Raw genomic sequence first — 19,649 nt, 5'->3', positions numbered from 1 at the left:
TTAAAGACAGAATTTAAATGTTTACTGGTTTTGTTATCAAGAGTATCCAACTCCTCAAAACCCAAAGTAACCAATACCTCTTTCAACAAAGACTGAATATATACAATCTTAAAAAGATAAGAAGATTTATCAATTTCAATGTCTGAAGTAGGATCTTCTGAACCAGAGAGATCCTCTTCAGAGGAGGATATTTAAGTATGTTGTCGGTCATCAGTTTTATGAGAAGTTTTAAAAGACCTTTTACGTTTATTAGAAGGAGGAATAGCAGATCATATCAACAGGGATATCATGTACATTAGATGTTGAGGGAACAGCAGGTGCTGTACTAGTACTAATAGAAACATTATCGGCATGCAAAAGCTTATCATGACAACTGTTACATAATATAGCTAGAGATATAATCTCAGCTTGCTTACATCAGATACACTTAGCTTTGGTAGAACTGTGTACAGGCAGCATGGTTCCTACAGTAGCTTCTGAGACAGGATCAGGCTAAGACATCTTGCAAAATGTAAAAGAAAAACTAGCATTTTAACAAAATATCTAATTTCCACATATAGCAGTTTCAGGAATGGGAAAAAATGCATATGCTAAATAAGCAGAAAAGCAAACAGCATAGCCCTCTAGAATATAAAGAGAGCAAGAGCATAAAGGAAGTGGGGTGATATAAACAAAAAAATATTTGGCGCCAAGTATGACGCACAACGCAAAGTGAAAAAGTTGGCGCCAGTCAACATCCAGAAATGACGCAACTCGCATCATAACAAGAGCAACATCGCGCAAAACAACCTAACGTCAATAAAGAAGCAGGAAATGATGAAACTTGCGACACTATAGACGCAAATTTGCGGCAAAAAAAATCGCTCCAAAAATTACGCAATAAATAACAGCATTTTGCGCCCTCGCAAGCCTAAATTTGCCCACGAAATTTAACAAACAAGTCAAATTGGAAAAAAGACTAAACCTCAGGTAAGAAAATATAAAAAAATAACTTCCACAAACATGATTCTCATACTGAAACTGTTAGACAGTGAAGGGAAATAAACATAGACCTGACTCATGGCAAATATAAGTAAATACATATATTTCAAACTTTATATTAATACATAAAGCACCAAACATAGCTGAGAGTGTCTTAAATAATGATACATACTTACCGAAGACACCCATCCACATATAGCAGACAGCCAAACCAGTACTGAAAACTATCAGGAGAAGTAATGGTATAAGAGTATATTGTCGATCTGAAAAGGGAGGTAGGAGATGAATCCCTATGACCGATAACAGAGAACCCTTGAAAAGATTTCCCATGAGTGAAACCATAAAAATCAACAGGCAATACTCTTTTCACATCCCTCTGACAAACGCTGTACTCTGAGAGGAATTGGGCTTCAAAATGCTTAGAAGCGCTTATCATAGAAGAATCATAAAAATCAAGCACAAACTTACTTCACCACCTCCATAGGAGGCAAAGTTTGTAAAGCTGAAGTAAGTGTGTGGTGGGAGGTGTATTTATAGGCATTTTGAGGTTTGGGAAACTTTACCACCTACTGGTAGGAATGTCACTAGCTTATGGACTCTTGCCCTTTACATGAAAGAAATAAGCATTATGGTTCTTGATAATATGATGAGAACCAGAAACAATAAAGGAAGAGGGTTAATATACAAAAACTTTTGGCGCCAAGTATGACGCAATAGGAAGTTCCCGAAAACAAAATATGGCGCCAAAGCTAACATCAGGAAATGACTTGTGTCATAACAAGCGTGACTTGGAGCCAAAACAACTTACATCAACAAAGACACAGGATATGACAAAACTTGCGTCACCCTAGACGCAATTCCTCGCCCAAAAAAAATTTTGCGCCAAGAATGACATCATAAAGAATGGAATTTTGCGTCCTCGCGAGCCTAGTTTGCCCGTGAAAATATTGGAAAATAAAGTCAAATTGAAAAAAACTAAATTTATGCTTACCTGATAAATTTATTTCTCTTGTGGTGTATCCAGTCCAAGGATTCATCCATTACTTGTGGGATATTCTCCTTCCCAACAGGAAGCTGCAAGAGGATCACCCACAGCAGAGCTGTCTATATAGATCCTCCCCTAACTGCCACCTCCAGTCATTCGACCGAAGACAAGCAAGAGAAAGGAGAAACTATAGGGTGCAGTGGTGACTGTAGTTTAAAAATAAAAAACACCTGCCTTAAAATGACAGGGCAGGCCGTGGACTGGATACACCACAAGAGAAATAAATTTATCAGGTAAGCATAAATTTTGTTTTCTCTTGTAAGGTATATCCAGTCCACGGATTCATCCATTACTTGTGGGATACCAATACCAAAGCTATAGGACACGGATGAAGGGATGGACAAGGCAGGCACCACTGCCTGTAAGACCTTTCTCCCAAAAATAGCCTCCGAAGAAGCAAAAGTATCAAATTTGTAGAATTTAGAAAAAGTATGAAGCGAAGACCAAGTCGCCGCCTTACAAATCTGTTCAACAAAAGCCTCATTCTTAAAAGCCCATGTGGAAGCCACCGCTCTAGTGGAATGAGCTGTAATTCTTTCAGGAGGCTGCTGGCCAGCAGTCTCATAGGCTAAGTGGATAATACTTCTTAACCAAAAAGAAAGAGAAGTTGCTGAAGCCTTTTGGCCTCTCCTCTGTCCAGAGTAGACAACAAACAATGCAGATGTTTGACGAAAGTCCTTAGTAGCTTGTAAATAAAACTTTAAAGCACAAACCACGTCAAGGTTGTGTAATAGACGTTCCTTCTTTGAAGAAGGGTTAGGACACAGTGATGGAACAACAATCTCCTGATTGATATTCTTATTAGATACCACCTTAGTTTTGCGTACCAAACCTGGGTTTCTTCCTACCTTATCTGCATGGAAGATCAGATAAGGGGAATCACACTGTAAGGCAGGCTTGATTCTAACTAAAGCCGGACAAAATGCCTGAAGGTCTGGAACATCCGCTAGATGCTTGTGCAAAAGAATAGACAGAGCAGAAATCTGTCCCTTTAAGGAACTAGCTGACAATCCCTTCTCCAATCCTTCTTGGAGAAAAGATAATATCCTAGGAATCCTGACTTTACTCCATGAGTAACCCTTGGATTCACACCAATGAAGATATTTACACCATATCTTTTTATAGATTTTCCTGGTGACAGGCTTTCAAGCCTGAATTAAGGTATCAATGACCGACTCGGAGAAACCAGGTTTTGATAAAATCAAGCGTTCAATCTCCAAGCAGACAGACGCAGAGAAATTAGATTTGGATGGTTGAAAGGACCCTGAAGTAGAAGGTCCTGCTTCAGTGGCAGAGTCCATGGTGGAAGGGATGACATGTCCACCAGATCTGCATACCAAGTCCTGCGTGGCCACGCAGGTGCTATCAAAATCACTGAAGCTCTCTCCTGCTTGATCTTGGCAATCAGACGAGGGAGCAGAGGAAACGGTGGAAACACATAAGCTAGGTTGAAGGACCAAGGCGCTGCTAGAGCATCTAGCAGCGCTGCCTTGGGATCCCTGGACCTGGACCCATAACAAGGAAGCTTGGCGTTCTGATGAGACGTCATGAGATCCAGTTCTGGTTTGCCCCAATGTTGAATCAACTGTGCAAACACCTCCGGATGGAGTTCCCACTCCCCCGGATGAAAAGTCATCGACTTAGAAAATCCGCCTCCCAGTTCTCTACTCCTGGGATATGGATAGCTGATAGATGGCAAGAGTGAACCTCTGCCCATAGAATTATTCTTGAAACCTCCAACATTGCTAGGGAACTCCTTGTTCCCCCTTGATGGTTGATGTAGGCTACAGTCGTGATATTGTCTGACTGAAATCTGATGAACCTGACCGCAGCAAGCTGAGGCCAAGCCTGAAGAGCATTGAATATCGCTCTTAGTTCCTGGGCCTTCAGGGAGTTCCAGACTGCACCCCAGCCCAAAAGGCTGGCATCTGTCGTTAATATTGTCCAATCTGGCCTGCGGAAGGTCATACCCTTGGACAGATGGACCCGAGATAGCCACCAGAGAAGAGAATTCCTGGTCTCTTGATCCAGATTTAGTAGAGGGGACAAATCTGTGTAATCCCCATTCCACTGACTGAGCATGCAGAGTTGCAGTGGTCTGAGATGTAGGTGGGCAAACGGCACTATGTCCATTGCCGCTACCATTAAGCCGATTACTTCCATACACTGAGCCACTGAAGGGCGAGAAGTAGAATAAAGAACACGGCAGGAATTTAGAAGTTTTGACAACCGGGCCTCTGTCAGGTAAATCTTCATTTCTACAGAATCTATCAGAGTTCCTAGGAAGGAAACTCTTGTGAGAGGGGATAGAGAACTCTTTTCTTCGTTCACTTTCCACCCATGAGACCTCAGGAATGCCAGAACAATGTCCGTATGGGACCTGGCGATTTGAAAATTCGATGCCTGTATCAGAATGTCATCTAGGTAAGGGGCTACTGCTATACCCCGCGGCCTTAGGACCACTAGGAGTGACCCTAGAACCTTCGTAAAGGTTCTTGGTGCCGTAGTTAACCCAAAGGGAAGAGCCACAAACTGGTAATGCCTGTCTAGGAAGGCGAACCTGAGAAACCGATGATGATCTCTGTGTATCGGGATGTGAAGATAAGCATCCTTTAAGTCCACGGAAGTCATATAAGTCTGCCCCCTACTAGATCCGTTTCCGGATCGGGGGCTGATCTTTCATGCTGTCTTAGAGGCAGCAGCAGGTTTTTTGGCCTGCTTTTCTTTGTTCCAAGCCTGGTTAGGTCTCCAGACCGGCTTAGCCTGGGCAAAAATTCCCTCTTGTTTTGTATTAGAGGAAGTTGAAGCTGCGCCACTCTTGAAGTTTCGAAAGGAACGAAAATTAGTCTGTTTGGTCCTTAATTTGTTGGACCTATCCTGAGGAAGGGCGTGACCTTTTCCTCCAGTAATATCAGAAATAATCTCCTTCAGTCCAGGCCCGAATAGGGTCTGCCCCTTGAAGGGAATGTTGAGAAGCTTAGACTTTGAAGTAACGTCAGCTGACCAGGATTTAAGCCATAGCGCCCTACGCGCCTGAATAGCAAAACCTGAGTTTTTAGCCGTTAGCTTGGTTAAATGAACAACGGCGTCAGAAACAAATGAATTGGCTAGCTTAAGAGCTTTAAGCTTGTCAAGGATATCATAAATGGGGTTTATACCTGTAGAGCCTCTTCTAGAGACTCAAACCAGAAGGCCGCAGCAGCAGTGACAGGGGCAATGCATGCAAGGGGCTGGAGAATAAAACCTTGTTGAATAAAAATTTTCTTAAGGTAACCCTCTAATTTTTGTCCATTGGATCTAGAAAAGCACAACTGTCCTTGACAGGGATAGTTGTACGCTTTGCTAGGGTAGAGACTGCTCCCTCCATCTTAGGGACCGTTTGCCACAAGTCCCGTGTAGCGGCATCTATAGGAAACATCTTTTTAAAAACAGGAGGGGGAGAGAACGGTACACCTGGTCTATCCCATTCCTTAGTAATTATTTCTGAAAACCTCTTAGGAATTGGAAAAACATCAGTGTAAACAGGCACTGCATAGTATTTATCCAATTTACACAATTTCTCTGGGACTACAATGGCGTCACAGTCATCCAGAGTTGCTAAAACCTCCCTGAGCAACATGCGGAGGTGTTCAAGCTTAAATTTAAATGTTGACATATCAGAATCAGGTTGAAGTGTCTTCCCCGAGTCAGAAAAATTACCCACAGATAGAAGCTCTCCTGCTTCGGCTTCTGCATATTGTGAGGGTATATCAGACATAGCTACTAAAGCGTCAGAGAGCTCTGTATTTGTTCTAGCCCCAGAGCTGTCTCGCTTTCCTTGTAACCCTGGCAGTTTGGACAATACCTCTGTAAGGGTATGATTCATAACTGCCGCCATGTCTTGTAAAGTATACGCTATGGGCGCGCTAGATGTATTTGGCGTCCCCTGAGCGGGAGTTATAGGTTCTGACACGTGGGGAGAGTTAGTCGGCATAACTTCCCCCTTGTCAATTTCCTCTGGTGATAAATCTTTTAAAGCCAGAATATGGTCTTTATAACTTATAGTAAGATAAGTGCATTTGGTACACATTCTAAGAATGGGTTCCACAATGGCTTCTAAACATAATGAACAAGGAGTTTTCTCTATGTCAGACATGTTTAACAGACTAGTAATGAGACCAGCAAGCTTGGAAAACACTTTAATTAATGTGAAAAAGCAGAATATAAAAAACGGTACTGTGCCTTTAAGGGAAAAAAACAAACCCAAAAACTGCAAAACAGTGATTAAAAGCAGTTAACTTAACGACATTTTTACAGTGTGTATAACATACTAAACTAGCATTGCACCCACTTGCAAATGGATGATTAACCCCTCAGGCTCAAAAACGAAGCAAAAAAACGGTAAAAACCGTTATAACAGTCACAAGCAAACTGCCACAGCTCTACTGTGGCCCCTACCTTCCCATTAAATTATTTTTGTAGGCACGAAAACCCCTTACAGAGGTCCAATATGTCAGGGGACTCCTTCAGGGAAGCTGGATGTCTCAGAATGTAAAAACTACTGCACAATTAGAGCGCGAAAATAGGCCCCTCCCACCACGCACTCAAAGTGAAAGGGCCATAATAACTACTCCTAGGAGAAATCTAGTCATCCATGTGGAAAACTAGGCCCCAAATAAAGATTTATCACCCTCAGCAAAAAACGTTCCTTATATATCATGCAAACGTTTTACATACTAGGCCATAAGAGCAAGTAATATGAACATTGCCCTTTACTGCAAGCATGATGCCAGTCGTTTGTTAAATCACTGCAATCAGGCTTACCTTACATATATCAGGCACTGTCAGCATTTTCTAGGCTTTATCATCTCTTCTAGAAAAAAATATACTGAACACACCTCAGAGCAGTTAATTCTGCAGGCCGTTCCCCCAGCTGAAGTTTCCCATACTCTTCAGTTATGTGTGAGAACAGCAGTGGACCTTAGTTACAACCTGCTAAGATCATCGAAAACCTCAGGCAAAACTCTTCTTCTAATTTCTGCCTGAGGAAAAAACAGTACAAATCTGGTACCGTTTAAAAATAACAAACTTTTGATTGAAGATAAACTACACTAATTCACCACATCTCTCTTGATACTTCCCTTGTCGAGAGCTGCAAGAGAATGACTGGAGGTGGCAGTTAGGGGAGGAGCTATATAGACAGCTCTGCTGTGGGTGATCCTCTTGCAGCTTCCTGTTGTGAAGGAGAATATCCCACAAGTAATGGATGAATCCGTGGACTGGATACACCTTACAAGAGAAAACTAGAACTCCAGGTAAGAAAAAAAATCTTCACCAATACAAATTCCATACTGAAACTGATAGACTGCAGAATATGGAAATTCACATAGACCTGACTCTTAGCAAATATAAGTAAATACATATATTTAAAACTTTATAACATACAGTGCCAAACATAGCTGAGAGTGTCTTAAAAAAATTATACATACTTACCGGAAGACACCCATCCACATATAGCAGACAGCCAAACCAGTACTGAAAAACATCAGCAGAGGTAATGGTATAGGAGTATAACGTTGATCTGAAAAGGGAGGCAGAAGATGAATCCCTGCGACCGATTACAGAGAGCCTTTGAAAGGATTTCCCATGGGGGACACCACTAAATCAACAGGCAATACTCCCTTCACATCCCTCTGACAAACACTGTACTCTGAGAGGAATTGGGCTTCAGAATGCTTAGAAGCACCTATCACAGAAGAAATCAAGCACAACTTTACTTCACCACCTCCATAGGAGGCAAAGTTTGTAAAACTGAGGTATGTGTGTGGTGGGAGGTGTATTTATAGGCATTTTGAGGTTTGGGAAACTTTGCCCCCTCCTGGTAGGAATGTATATCCCATAAGTCACTAACTCATAGACTCTTGCCAATTACATGAAAGAAATGGACCTTGCCAAAGGAGATCCAGCCTTAGAGGAAGTGGCCAAGGAGGGCAACTGGGCATCTAAACCAGATCTGCAAACTCTCCTGCCTGATCTCTGAAAACTACTCTGGAAAGAAGTACCAAAGGCAGAAACACAAATGCTAGCTGAAAAGACCAATGAGCTATCAGAGAGAGCATCCACAAACTCTTCCTAAGGATATCTTCACCTTGCAAAGTATCTGGGCAGTTTATTGTTCAACCAAGAGGACATCAGGACTACCTCCTGGAGACCCAAAGATCTAAAATCTGATTGAACACTTCCAGATGAAGAGACCATTACCCTGAATGAAAAAATTAATGCCAAAGAAAAATCTGCTTCCCAATTGAACATCACTGGTTGTGAACTGCTGAAATAAGACAGCATTTGGACTCTACCCAAGAGAAAATTCTAAAAACTTTTCTCATTGCTAAACGACTGTGAGTCCCCCTTGATGGTTGATATAAGTCATGGTTGTGGCTTTGTCTGACTGAAACTGGAGAAAAAGATTCTCCTTTCAGAAGGTGCCTAGCTTGAAGAACTCTGAAAATTGCACAAAGTTGTACAATGTTTATAGGCAACCTTGCCTTCCATGGAGCCCACACTTCCACTGCTGTCAGAGACCCCCAAACAGCTCCCTTTCCTGAAAGACTTGCATCTGTGGAGATAATATACCAAATAGGACAAGCAAAAAGTAGCCCCTCCACAAAATATGCTGGAGATGCAGCCACCATGACAGAGGCTGTCTTATTTAGAAATCTAGAAAAAAAAACCTCTGTGAAAACCGAGAAGGATCCATGCATCACTGGTAAAGCTTAACCCTTGTCTGGGGAACCAAAGAACTCTTTAGCAAATGAATCTTCCAATCATGTTGACAAAGAAACAACAATAGTCTGTTGATGAGAGATTCTGCCAAATGAAAAGATGGAGCTAAAATTAAGATATCATCCAGGTAAGGAAAGACAGCTATTCCCTGACCCCTGGTGACAGACAAAAGAGCCCCAGAACCGCTGTAAAGATCCTTGGAGCTGTAGCCAGCAAGAAAAGGAAAATGCTTGTCTAGAAGTGCAAGCCTCAGAAACGGGAAATGATCCTTAAGAATGGGAAAATGAAGGTAAGCATTCTTTAAATCTATTATGGACATAAACTGCCCTTGCTGAATGAAAAGCAGAATGGATCGAATACTCTCCATTTTGAAGGTAGGACAAAACTAGTCTGTAAGTGGGAACAGTTAAGAGATTTTAATAAAATCCCTTTCACTGTTCCTGCATAGGAACAGAAACTATCACACCCATTAAATCCAGATCAAGGATAGAATAAAGAAAAACCTTAGCTTTTCAAAACCTTCAACAACAAAAAAAACTTCTCTGGGAGGGCTTACTCTGAACCTATCCAATAACCTTTGGTCATTATTATATTCAGAGTCCAAAAAGCGGACACATCCATAAACCATACCTCCCAAAAGAGACTTAACCTGGCCCCTACCAGGTAACCTGGAATGGCGCCGCACCTTCATGAGACTTGGGAGCAGGAGTGGACTTTTTGGCATGCTTATGCCTGTTCAAATTAGAACTTGGTTTCCAACCTGAGGGACATTGAATAACTGAGGAGGAATCAGATTTTGATCCTTGTTCTGAACAAAGGAATGAAAATTTATTAGAAGCTTAAAATTTACTCCTAGATTCCTTATCTTGGGGAAGAAACAACTCCCTTACCACCAGTAACATTGGAAAAAAATATTCAAAAGTCTAGACATAGAAACTGCATCAGCTGATCATGACTTTAACCATAAGACTCACATAAATAGGGCAGACAATGACATGCTTTTAGCATTAATCTTAATGATATCCAAGACAGCATTTCCAATAAAGGAATAAACATATTTAAGCAAACCCAAAAGGTTTAAGGAAATCTTCACTGTCAGAATCCTGAGAAATCACAAAACCTATCTAGCCAAATGGATGCAGCAGTAGAAACATCAGCAATAGCAAAAGCTGGTCTGAAAAGATAACCTACCTGAAAACAAGCCCTTCTATGAAAGGATTCAAGTTTCCTATCCAAAGGTTCTTTAAAAGAATTACTATCCTCCAGAGGGATAGTGGTAAGTTTCTCAATATTAGAACATGGAGGAGGATAAATTCTCTTAAATATTGCAGAACAAATAAAAGAATTACCAGGTTTAAACAAATCTCTAAAAATAATCACAGCCACATCATCAGCCACTGGAAAAACCTCAGGAGAATCCTTAGCAGGTTTCCTCTTCATTAACAAAAATGTATAATTACTAAAGCAAGCAAAACCTCCTTTAATAAAGTATGAAAGTGATTAATATTTATAAATAAAGAAGAAGCAGGCTCTGAATCAGAGACAGGTTCCTGAACATCAGAAAAAAACTCAGCCTCAGAAGCTTTATTAGCCTCCTGAGACACAGAAATATTGCTACTAGTAGAAGATATATCTTGTACTGACCTTTTATGTTTTACTTGAAGGCGGAATAACAACACTTCAGACACTGTAGCTTTAAAAAAATCCTTAATGCCAGGAGAAATTTGAGACGGACCTTCCTGTAATAATCAAACAGAAGGAACAATATTACCTTTGGAAGCAAGTACAGCATTAGACTGATCTAAATGCATCAAAACAAGGCAAGATTCACATAAGTATGAAGGAGGGGAAACCTCAGCCTGCTTACAATAAACACACTTAATATAGGTAGAAAGATGTTCAGAAACATCAGCCTCTAAAGAAGGTTTAGAGACAGATTTAATAGTGAACAAACACAGAAATCATAACCCCAACAAAAAAAGAGCTCTAAGGGAATGAGTATACAATATCCCATCCTGGGATCACAGCAACAGCTGGAAGCCCCCAAACGAATATCCAATTTAAAAATATAAAAAAAGAGCCAAAATGAGCGCACACGTATGCACACACATGCATGCTTGCCCGCGTGAGCCTACATGAGCACCTGTGAACCCTCATGCACCCACAAAAACACACGCACCTAGAAAAATACAAAAAGGTACCAAAGTTACATTTTAGTTAAAAACCTTTATGTTCACAAAAACCTAAAATAATGAAAACCCAGGAGGTTTACCCAATATAAAGCCCCTTATATATGGGTTGCAAATTAATCTGATGTGTTCAAATTAAATAAGCAAAACACTTACCTTAAACACTCTCCTACTATGCATAATAGCTGGAAAAAACTATTCTCTACTAAAAACTTATTAGTTTCAGGGTACCAGGAACCAGATAGAGGCTTGAAATGCCAATTTAATCACACCTTTATTTAAAGTGAAAGTCAATCCTAGCATTTGTGAAACGCTAGGATTGACCATTAGAACAAATAAAAGGGACTTTCAGTCATGAGGTATAAAATACTTTATGCTGATAGCTCCTTTAGTTTTTGGAAGTGTTCCCCACACTGAGCTGCTCAAATAGCCCACGGCAGAATGCTGTTTTGCTGAGAGCTGGCGTTTCTACCTTTTAGCAAATAGCCATGCGTTCCATCAGGCACCAAGCCGGATTTCCCACACGGCTATTGGCTAAGAGGTGAAAACGTCACCTCCCAGCAAAACAGCGTTCTGTCGTGGGCTGCCTAAGTAGCTCAGTGCAGAAAATGCTTGAAATAAAGAAAGGAGCTTTCAGCATGAAGTATTTTATACTTCATGTCTGAAAGTACCCTTTATTTGTTCTAATGGTCACTTTAAAAATGAAAAAAATAACAAAAAATAATAAAAAGTCCAAAAGCCAAATGAAAAGCTGGGACTGCAACCTGTCTCTCTATAATAATATTCTCAAGTTTGGCCATAAGAGGGAGCCTGGGAATAGTGAGCAGCGTTACACAGGCAAGGAGAAAACACAGGTGAGTCAGAAATGGCAGCCATGACAGAAAGCTGGTAACAACTAGCGAAGTCAGGTTCAAACCCTGACAATCAGCAGAGGATATACTATAGGAGGTGTCTTATGCCTCCTCCTTTTGGATCTACAGTTAAGTCCCTGCGACATCCTTGGGAGTATAGTGACTTAAATTTTCATGTAAATGAACAAATAAAGACATACACCAAACTCAAACTTCCCTCTTGACAAACACTGCACTCTGATGGGAAATGGGCTTCAAATCAGTCTGAGAACCCCTCTCAACAAATCAATCATCTGCACATAACCATTGCTCACTTTCCTCCAGTGGAGGAAAAGATAAGACTAACTAGTATAGTGCTGGGAGGGTTATATAGAGCTCTTGGGGTTTGGGAATCTTTGCCTCCCCCTGGAGGTAGGCAAGGTAATTCCCAGTAGTAATGGATTGTGAACTCTTACCAAATGTATGAAAGAAATGGCACGTGTGCATTCTAAGGACATAAAGGAAAAAAGGGCTGGTCTTCAAATTTTTCAAAGGCTACTTTTTATTCCCAGTCGGCCCTGCAAGTAGGCAAGGAAAACAGAAAAAAAGAAAAGATAAAGCGGGCGAAAGAAGTGCAAAACAATAAGGCTGTCACCTAAACAAAAAGAAAGGGTGGGGCTCATGGACTCTTACCATCATGAAAGAAATTAATTAATCAGATAAGAGTCCACGAATAAGGACCACTCTTAGCATTTGTGGGGTCTTGGGCAAGACAGGGCTTCCCAGACAAGCCCCCTTATTCCATACCCCAATTAGCCCCACCCCTGTTTGTCCTGCCCACTGTATGTCCCACCCCAGTCCCAACCCAAAGTTTTTCCCCTTATAGTAGAACACACAGGTGTAAGATTGGTATGTCCAGGGACACCCTACAAGAATTTATAGGCTGAAGGGTAATATGAGCTCTCTTTAGTGCGGTCATGATATTCATTGAAATTATAGGTTGCTCTAGGGAGATATTGGTTGCGCTAACTGCTCTCTGGTAAATAATTTTTGCCCTGGATTTCCAAAATCAAGTCAAGCAATCAAACAATATTGCTTATCTCGTCCCAGGCTATCATTAGCGCGCCATTTGTAATCTAGCCCTATGTGTATAAAGTAGCTACCTTTCATAAAGGATACGAAGAGGAAGAAGTTAAAAGGGTGGGAGAGAGCCCAGACCATTTTAAAGGTGTTCCTGCAGCTGATTTGAATACAATGAACTTTTATCAGCTACTTGCCTGAGTATATTGTCCTTTTAAGCTTAAAATGTATATGGTTTTAAATGCTTATTAAAGGGACACTTAAACCAATTTTTTTCTTTCGTGATTCAGATAGAGCATGCAATTTTAAGTAACTTTCCAATTTATTCCTATTATCAAATTTTCTTTATTCTCTTAGTATCTTTATTTAAAATGCAAGAATGTAAGTTTAGATGCCGGCCCATTTTTGGTCAACAACCTGGGTTGTCCTTGCTGATTGGTGGATAAATTGATCTACCAATAAAAAAGTGCTGTCCAGAGTTATGAACCAAACAAATGCTTAGATGCCTTTTTCAAATAAAGATAGCAAGAGAATGAAGAAAAAATTATAATAGGAGTAAATTAGAAAGTTGCTTAAAATTGCAGGCTCTATCTGAATAACGAAAGAAAAAATTTGGGTTCAGTGTCCCTTTAAGTTGAATAGTGACTTTTGCATAGCTTTCCTTAAATAAATTAGAACGCCTATAGTTTTGTGTTTGATGTCCTGTTAATTGAAATTAATGTGGTTTTGCATTGCCAGACTTGATCTCTTGCAAGCAAGATCACATAATCTGAAGAGTGTTTGTGCTATTTATTCACAATTACGTAACTCCTGACTTTACATCGCCATGTGATATCATGAAATTTTGGTTCCCACATCCGGAAGTCTGCTATGATTAAATAACTTATTTTGTACAGAAAATTTGTGAGATTTAGTACAACCTGCTTCATAGCAAATCACAAACTATGCAAATAATGAAGAAGTAATTCACTTAAGCCTGGGGTAACTTTCCAGATCTCTTAGTTAGCTATATATGAAAGCACACAAGCTATGTATTGCTTGAAGGCTCAGTCTACACCAAAATTGTTATTGTTTAAAAAGATAAATAATAATTTTACTACCCATTCCCCAGCTTTGCACAACTAACATTGTTATATTAATATACTATATAACATTTAAACTAAACCTCTAAATTAGGGTGACCAGATGTCCCTGATTTTATGGGACAGTCCCCAGATTGAAGAGACTGTCACCCGACAAATTATGTCCCCGGAAATGTCCTTGGGAAGACAGTCAGAGGCTGAGACCAGTGCATGTTAGAGGTGTTTGTGGGAAGTTGATAGATTTATCTGTTTTAGACATTGATTAGTTGTGTAGAGCTACAGCAGCAGTTCCGCTTCCCCTGGATACTTCACCAAGCTAAAAGCTTCGGACCCCTCTCTATATAGATTGTGAGGTGCTGCACGGGGTTGCCAGCCCCGCTTTCCAAGGGCTCAAAGGTGTAAGATAAGTACTTATTGGTTGTTAGTGTTTAGTTAGTAGCGGAAGCATGTTATATATGTGCAGACGCAATGGAATCAAGAGGCTGAGCACTTGTTAGGTAAGACTTGTAGGTCTTGTATGTTAAATTGGAATGTTTAGAAGTACGTAATCTAAGATTTTGATTGGTCAAAAATTACAAAGTAGGGATATCTTCTGGTGATTGATGTTACTAGTGGCCTATTATGAGGCATTATTACTAAAGTGTGTAAAAGAGATGTGTGTCTTTGGCTTTGAATAACGCGTGCGTGTTAAAAACCGAAAGGGTACTGCGTTCCTTGTAGGGGTAATGTTTTAGTATAGGTTTGACATTTTTACTTGTGCTTTTTGGAGAGAAAAAAAGGAATTCTAGTTCTCTAGCAAAGAATAAGATTATCGAGAAATAACTTTTTTTTATGTAGGTGTATGTATGGATCATGCTGCTTGGACTTGTGGTAGAAGATAGGGAAGCAATGTGGGAAACCCTCCGGCTTTCTAAATTTTACTAAGCCTTTTTTTTTTTTTTTTGAGGGGAACAAAGCAGGGATTAAACACATAAGCGGGATTTGACCTGGCCAGTTAGTTTTGCAAGTAATGATTGTATGGGCAAAATATAATTTACTGTAAGGAGTTTAAAAAAATGTCCCCGAATTTCATTTTAAAAATCTGGTCACCTTACTCTAAATGTCTGCCTGTTTCTAAGCTACTACAGACAGTCTCTTATCACATGCTTTTTTATTTGCTTTTCACAAGAGACTGGTAATTCAAGTGGGACATAAAGATAACATTGTGCCCTCTCCTGTGGGGTTGTGCATGACACTGCACTAATTGGCTAAAATGCAAATCAATAGATAGTCATGTGATAAGGGGGCTGTCAGAACAGGATTAGATACAAGGTAATCACAAAGGTAAAAAGTATATTAGTATAACAGTGTGGGTTATGCAAAACTGAGGAATGGGTAATAAAGGGATTATCTATCTTTTTAAACAATAATCATTTTAGAATAGACTGTCCCTTTAAATACTAAGTTAATCACAAAAAATAATGATGTCCTACACCCCACTGAGTATCCAGTTTCACTTTGTGAACAAGTGAACGGATTACACTGCATGATTGTCTTAATCTGATGATCTCCACAAATAAACCATACTGTGCTTCTTCAACTAAAATAAGCTGCTTGAAATTCCTGTACATAGAAATAAACCATTGCATTTATAAAATCATTATTTATTTTGCTTGTAAGTAAATCAGAATGTTTTTTCCCTATGCTCCAGAAAGGCTGAAGGGCATCCCTGACCCTACTACACAGATATCTGCAAGAGCTCATTTATGTCAGTCTCTAATTAGCCAAAGCAAGGGATATGATACCCAACACACAAGAGACTTTTCAAGGGTCTGTCCCTGGTCTACAAAACATTACAAATTTGGCTAACCAGATGAGAGTTGCAAATGCTTTTAAAGTATTTGTTTTGCAGGCTACAATGTAGTGATTCCTTTCTCATGCATATGTACAAAAATAACTTTAATGAGTCTTTAATGAAATTTTTCTTTCATGATTCAGACAGAGCATACACTTTTTAATATGTTTCCAATTTAATTATTTTATCAAATTTGCTCCGTTCTAATGGTATTGTTGAATAGATATGACGAGAAAGAGTGCTGCCACCTAGTGCTCTTGCAAATGTATAACATTCTTGCAATACTGCTGCCATATAGTGCTTAAAGGGACAGTCTAGTCCAAAATAAACTTTCATGATTCAGATAGGGCATGTAATTTTAAACAATTTTCCCATTTACTTTTATCACCAATTTTGCTTTGTTCTCTTGGTATTCTTAGTTGAAAGCTTAACCTAGGAGGTTCATATGCTAATTTCTTAGACCTTGAAGGCCACCTCTTTTCAGAATGCATTTTAACAGTTTTTCCACCACTAGAGGGTGTTAGTTCATGTTTTTCATATAGATAACACTGTGCTCAAGCACATGAAGTTATCTGGGAGCAGGCACTGATTGGCTAAACTGCCAGTCTGTCAAAAGAACTGAAATAAAGGGGCAGTCTGCAGAGGCTTAGATAAAAGATAATCACAGAGGTTAAAAGTATATAAATATAACTGTGTTGGTTATGCAAAACTGGGGAATGGGTAATAAAGGGATTATCTATCTTTTATAACAATAAAAAGTCTGGTGTAGACTGTCCCTTTAAGATATGTGCATGTTCTTGAGTTTATCTCCCTGCTTTTCAAAAAAGAATACCAAGAGAAATAAGAACATTTGATAATAGAAGTCAATTTGAAAGTTGCTTAATATTGAACATGTTTCATGTTCATTTAAGACCTTTCTCTGTAGTTTTTCCAAACTATTTTTATTGCAAACTCTTTGCTTAGCAAAATTACTTTTTGCACATGTCCCTTTAATTGTACTGTGTGACCTCGTACCCCTTAAGATCAAATGCAATGAAACATTTTTAAATATGCTGCTTTTCAAAAATGTACCTTTACCAGGAATAAACTTACTTTTATTTTCATGTTTGCAGAGTCCTATCCCTATCTATCAAAAAACTACTGGAGTCAGTTTCAACAGCAATCACTCATGGTTTTCCTATGCAAAAATGACCTGGTTCATTAATATAGCTCTAAGGACAATGCATTCCTGATGTCAAACAGATATATAGAGATTGGAATGACATTATAAAAAAAACTATGTGCCTTTACACTCCATATCATATTCTAGCTAACATTACCACTATTTACAATGCATTACAAACACAAATTGCAAAAGACGCGGCCCTTTCCACATTATAAGCACCAAAGCCTGTATTAGGGAGATACATTTTTGGTTCATAAGTCTAATTCTATGATATTTTGTTTTGTTTTAGCACTGAAAACATTGTATGGACAACAGCACTACTTAATTGAGATGCAGGATATACAGCAAGAATCGAATGTTCTAAGTGATGAGAAACCAAACAGAATGCTGGAATTGTTCTCAGACAGAAGCATACGATGGCAGCTAATTACTATAATTATAACCAATATGGGACAACAACTCAGTGGAATTAATGCAGTATGTATAAGACACAAATAATTATACTCCCCCCCCCCCCCTTAAGTTTCAGCCTTTTATTAGCCATAATGTATTTTGATCAGGGTGTAACATGACATTTTTTTTTTTTTGCATGGTATTTCCAAAGTACATGAGAGGAGATGAGGGAGAGGAGGGGAGGGAGAGAAGGTAGGGAAAGGAGAAAGGGGAGGTAGTCGGGAGATTATGTAACGGGGGTAGAGGAGGGAAGGAAGGGAGCGAGAGGAGGGAGTGAGAAGAGGAAGGGAGAAAAGGGAAGGAGGGAGTAAGAGGAAGGGAGAAAAGGGAAGGAGGGAGTAAGAGGAAGGGAGAAAAGGGAAGGAGGGAGTAAGAGGAAGGGAGAAAAGGGAAGGAGGGAGTAAGAGGAAGGGAGAAAAGGGAAGGAGGGAGTAAGAGGAAGGGAGAAAAGGGAAGGAGGGAGTAAGAAGAGGAAGGGAGAAAAGGGAAGGAGGGAGTAAGAGGAAGGGAGAAAAGGGAAGGAGGGAGTAAGAAGAGGAAGGGAGAAAAGGGAAGGAGGGAGTAAGAGGAAGGGAGAAAAGGGAAGGAGGGAGTAAGAAGAGGAAGGGAGAAAAGGGAAGGAGGGAGTAAGAGGAAGGGAGAAAAGGGAAGGAGGGAGTAAGAGGAAGGGAGAAAAGGGAAGGAGGGAGTAAGAGGAAGGGAGAAAAGGGAAGGAGGGAGTAAGAAGAGGAAGGGAGAAAAGGGAAGGAGGGAGTAAGAAGAGGAAGGGAGAAAAGGGAAGGAGGGAGTAAGAAGAGGAAGGGAGAAAAGGGAAGGAGGGAGTAAGAAGAGGAAGGGAGAAAAGGGAAGGAGGGAGTAAGAAGAGGAAGGGAGAAAAGGGAAGGAGGGAGTAAGAAGAGGAAGGGAAAAAAGGGAAGGAGGGAGTAAGAAGAGGAAGGGAGAAAATGGAAGGAGGGAGTAAGAAGAGGAAGGGAGAAAATGGAAGGAGGGAGTAAGAAGAGGAAGGGAGAAAATGGAAGGAGGGAGTAAGAAGAGGAAGGGAGAAAAGGGAGGGAGAGAAGGATGGGACGACTGCATGATGACTGCATAATGTGTTAACAATATGTACACAGTGTCTTCTCACAGTTCCCCTTAATGTATCCAGAGCTACAATAAGTGGGTATAGTGCAGGGCTGCTTTGGTTAATAATCACAATGCTCAGGTGGCTGCGAGATATATCTGGAAGAGTATAAATTGCTATTGGAGTTTTAAAAGGATAAATTAATATTGTTAGGGGTTTGTTTTTGGGGGGGGGGGGGTAGAGTAAATAAATATAAAATACACATGAAGGTAATGCGATAACAGGAATAAATGTATATAAAATGAAAACATGTAATAGAAAACATTTAAGCATAACTGTAATTCCTACCTACAAGAATTGTGCACACTTCCTATGATGCACTTCCTGCAATAAGCACTCCTTGATTTAATCATGTAACAGATATGGAATGTGTCTTTAGTTTTATTGCATCACCTTCACTCATTATAATACACAGATGAATGACCTAATTAAGGAGATGCTTTCTCTATGCACAATTTTGATGAAGTTAGCAGTCAGTTAGTTACAGACAGTTCAAGCGCTCCCTAAAGACTCTACTGTTCAGGGATGCATACAACCGATGCTAACCTTACTTTATACCAGTTCCTCTACTCCATTGCTATCTCCTGAACCCCCTTAGCATGTAAGCCTAAGAGTCCAGCTGTTTGTAGATCACCTTCTTAAGAGCTGACTACAACAGTGCAACTCTTGGCAGGGCCCTATACCCATTTAATCCCTATAATTGTTTTGTTGTACTCTGCTTTTGTTTATAGCACTGCGGAATCTGTTGGCGCTCTACAAATAACCAATAATAACAATAAATACAGTACAGTTCCTTGGTGCTTGTTGGTCAGGACAGACTAGATGGTTGGAGCAGTATTGAACTTTGAAATAGATCCAGTCTTACAGCCTCCATTCTGCTTATAGGGGTGTCCAGAGAATGAGAGAGCAAGGGGTATTATTGTTGTCAGGATATATTACTACTACTACTACACACACACACCATTACCTGCCCAGCACCTGCCAACATTACTCAATAGCTTGGGGACAAAATTGGTTTGCTCTCCTTTGGGGATCTCTCCCAGGCGTTACCAGTCCAAAACAGCTTCCACTGATGTCCTAACTCCTGCGTCCTCTATGTCAGGGGTTA

The 19,649-nt window shown here is 40.0% G+C and overlaps 1 protein-coding gene across 2 annotated transcripts in view; it reads left to right on the top strand.

Annotated features, from left to right (window-relative positions):
* LOC128649041 (solute carrier family 2, facilitated glucose transporter member 11-like) overlaps positions 1–19,649 on the top strand; it is a 296,154-nt gene that overhangs the window by 212,741 nt on the left and 63,764 nt on the right. For both annotated transcript variants that reach the window (XM_053702080.1, XM_053702079.1), the window contains one exon: positions 17,258–17,445. In XM_053702080.1, coding sequence (XP_053558055.1) covers positions 17,258–17,445 — 188 coding nt within the window. The remainder of the gene's footprint in view (positions 1–17,257; positions 17,446–19,649) is intronic.

Source organism: Bombina bombina, chromosome 2, assembly GCF_027579735.1.
Source record: "Bombina bombina isolate aBomBom1 chromosome 2, aBomBom1.pri, whole genome shotgun sequence".
Lineage (NCBI taxonomy): Eukaryota > Metazoa > Chordata > Amphibia > Anura > Bombinatoridae > Bombina > Bombina bombina.
This window is presented reverse-complemented; position numbering and strand designations above follow the sequence as displayed.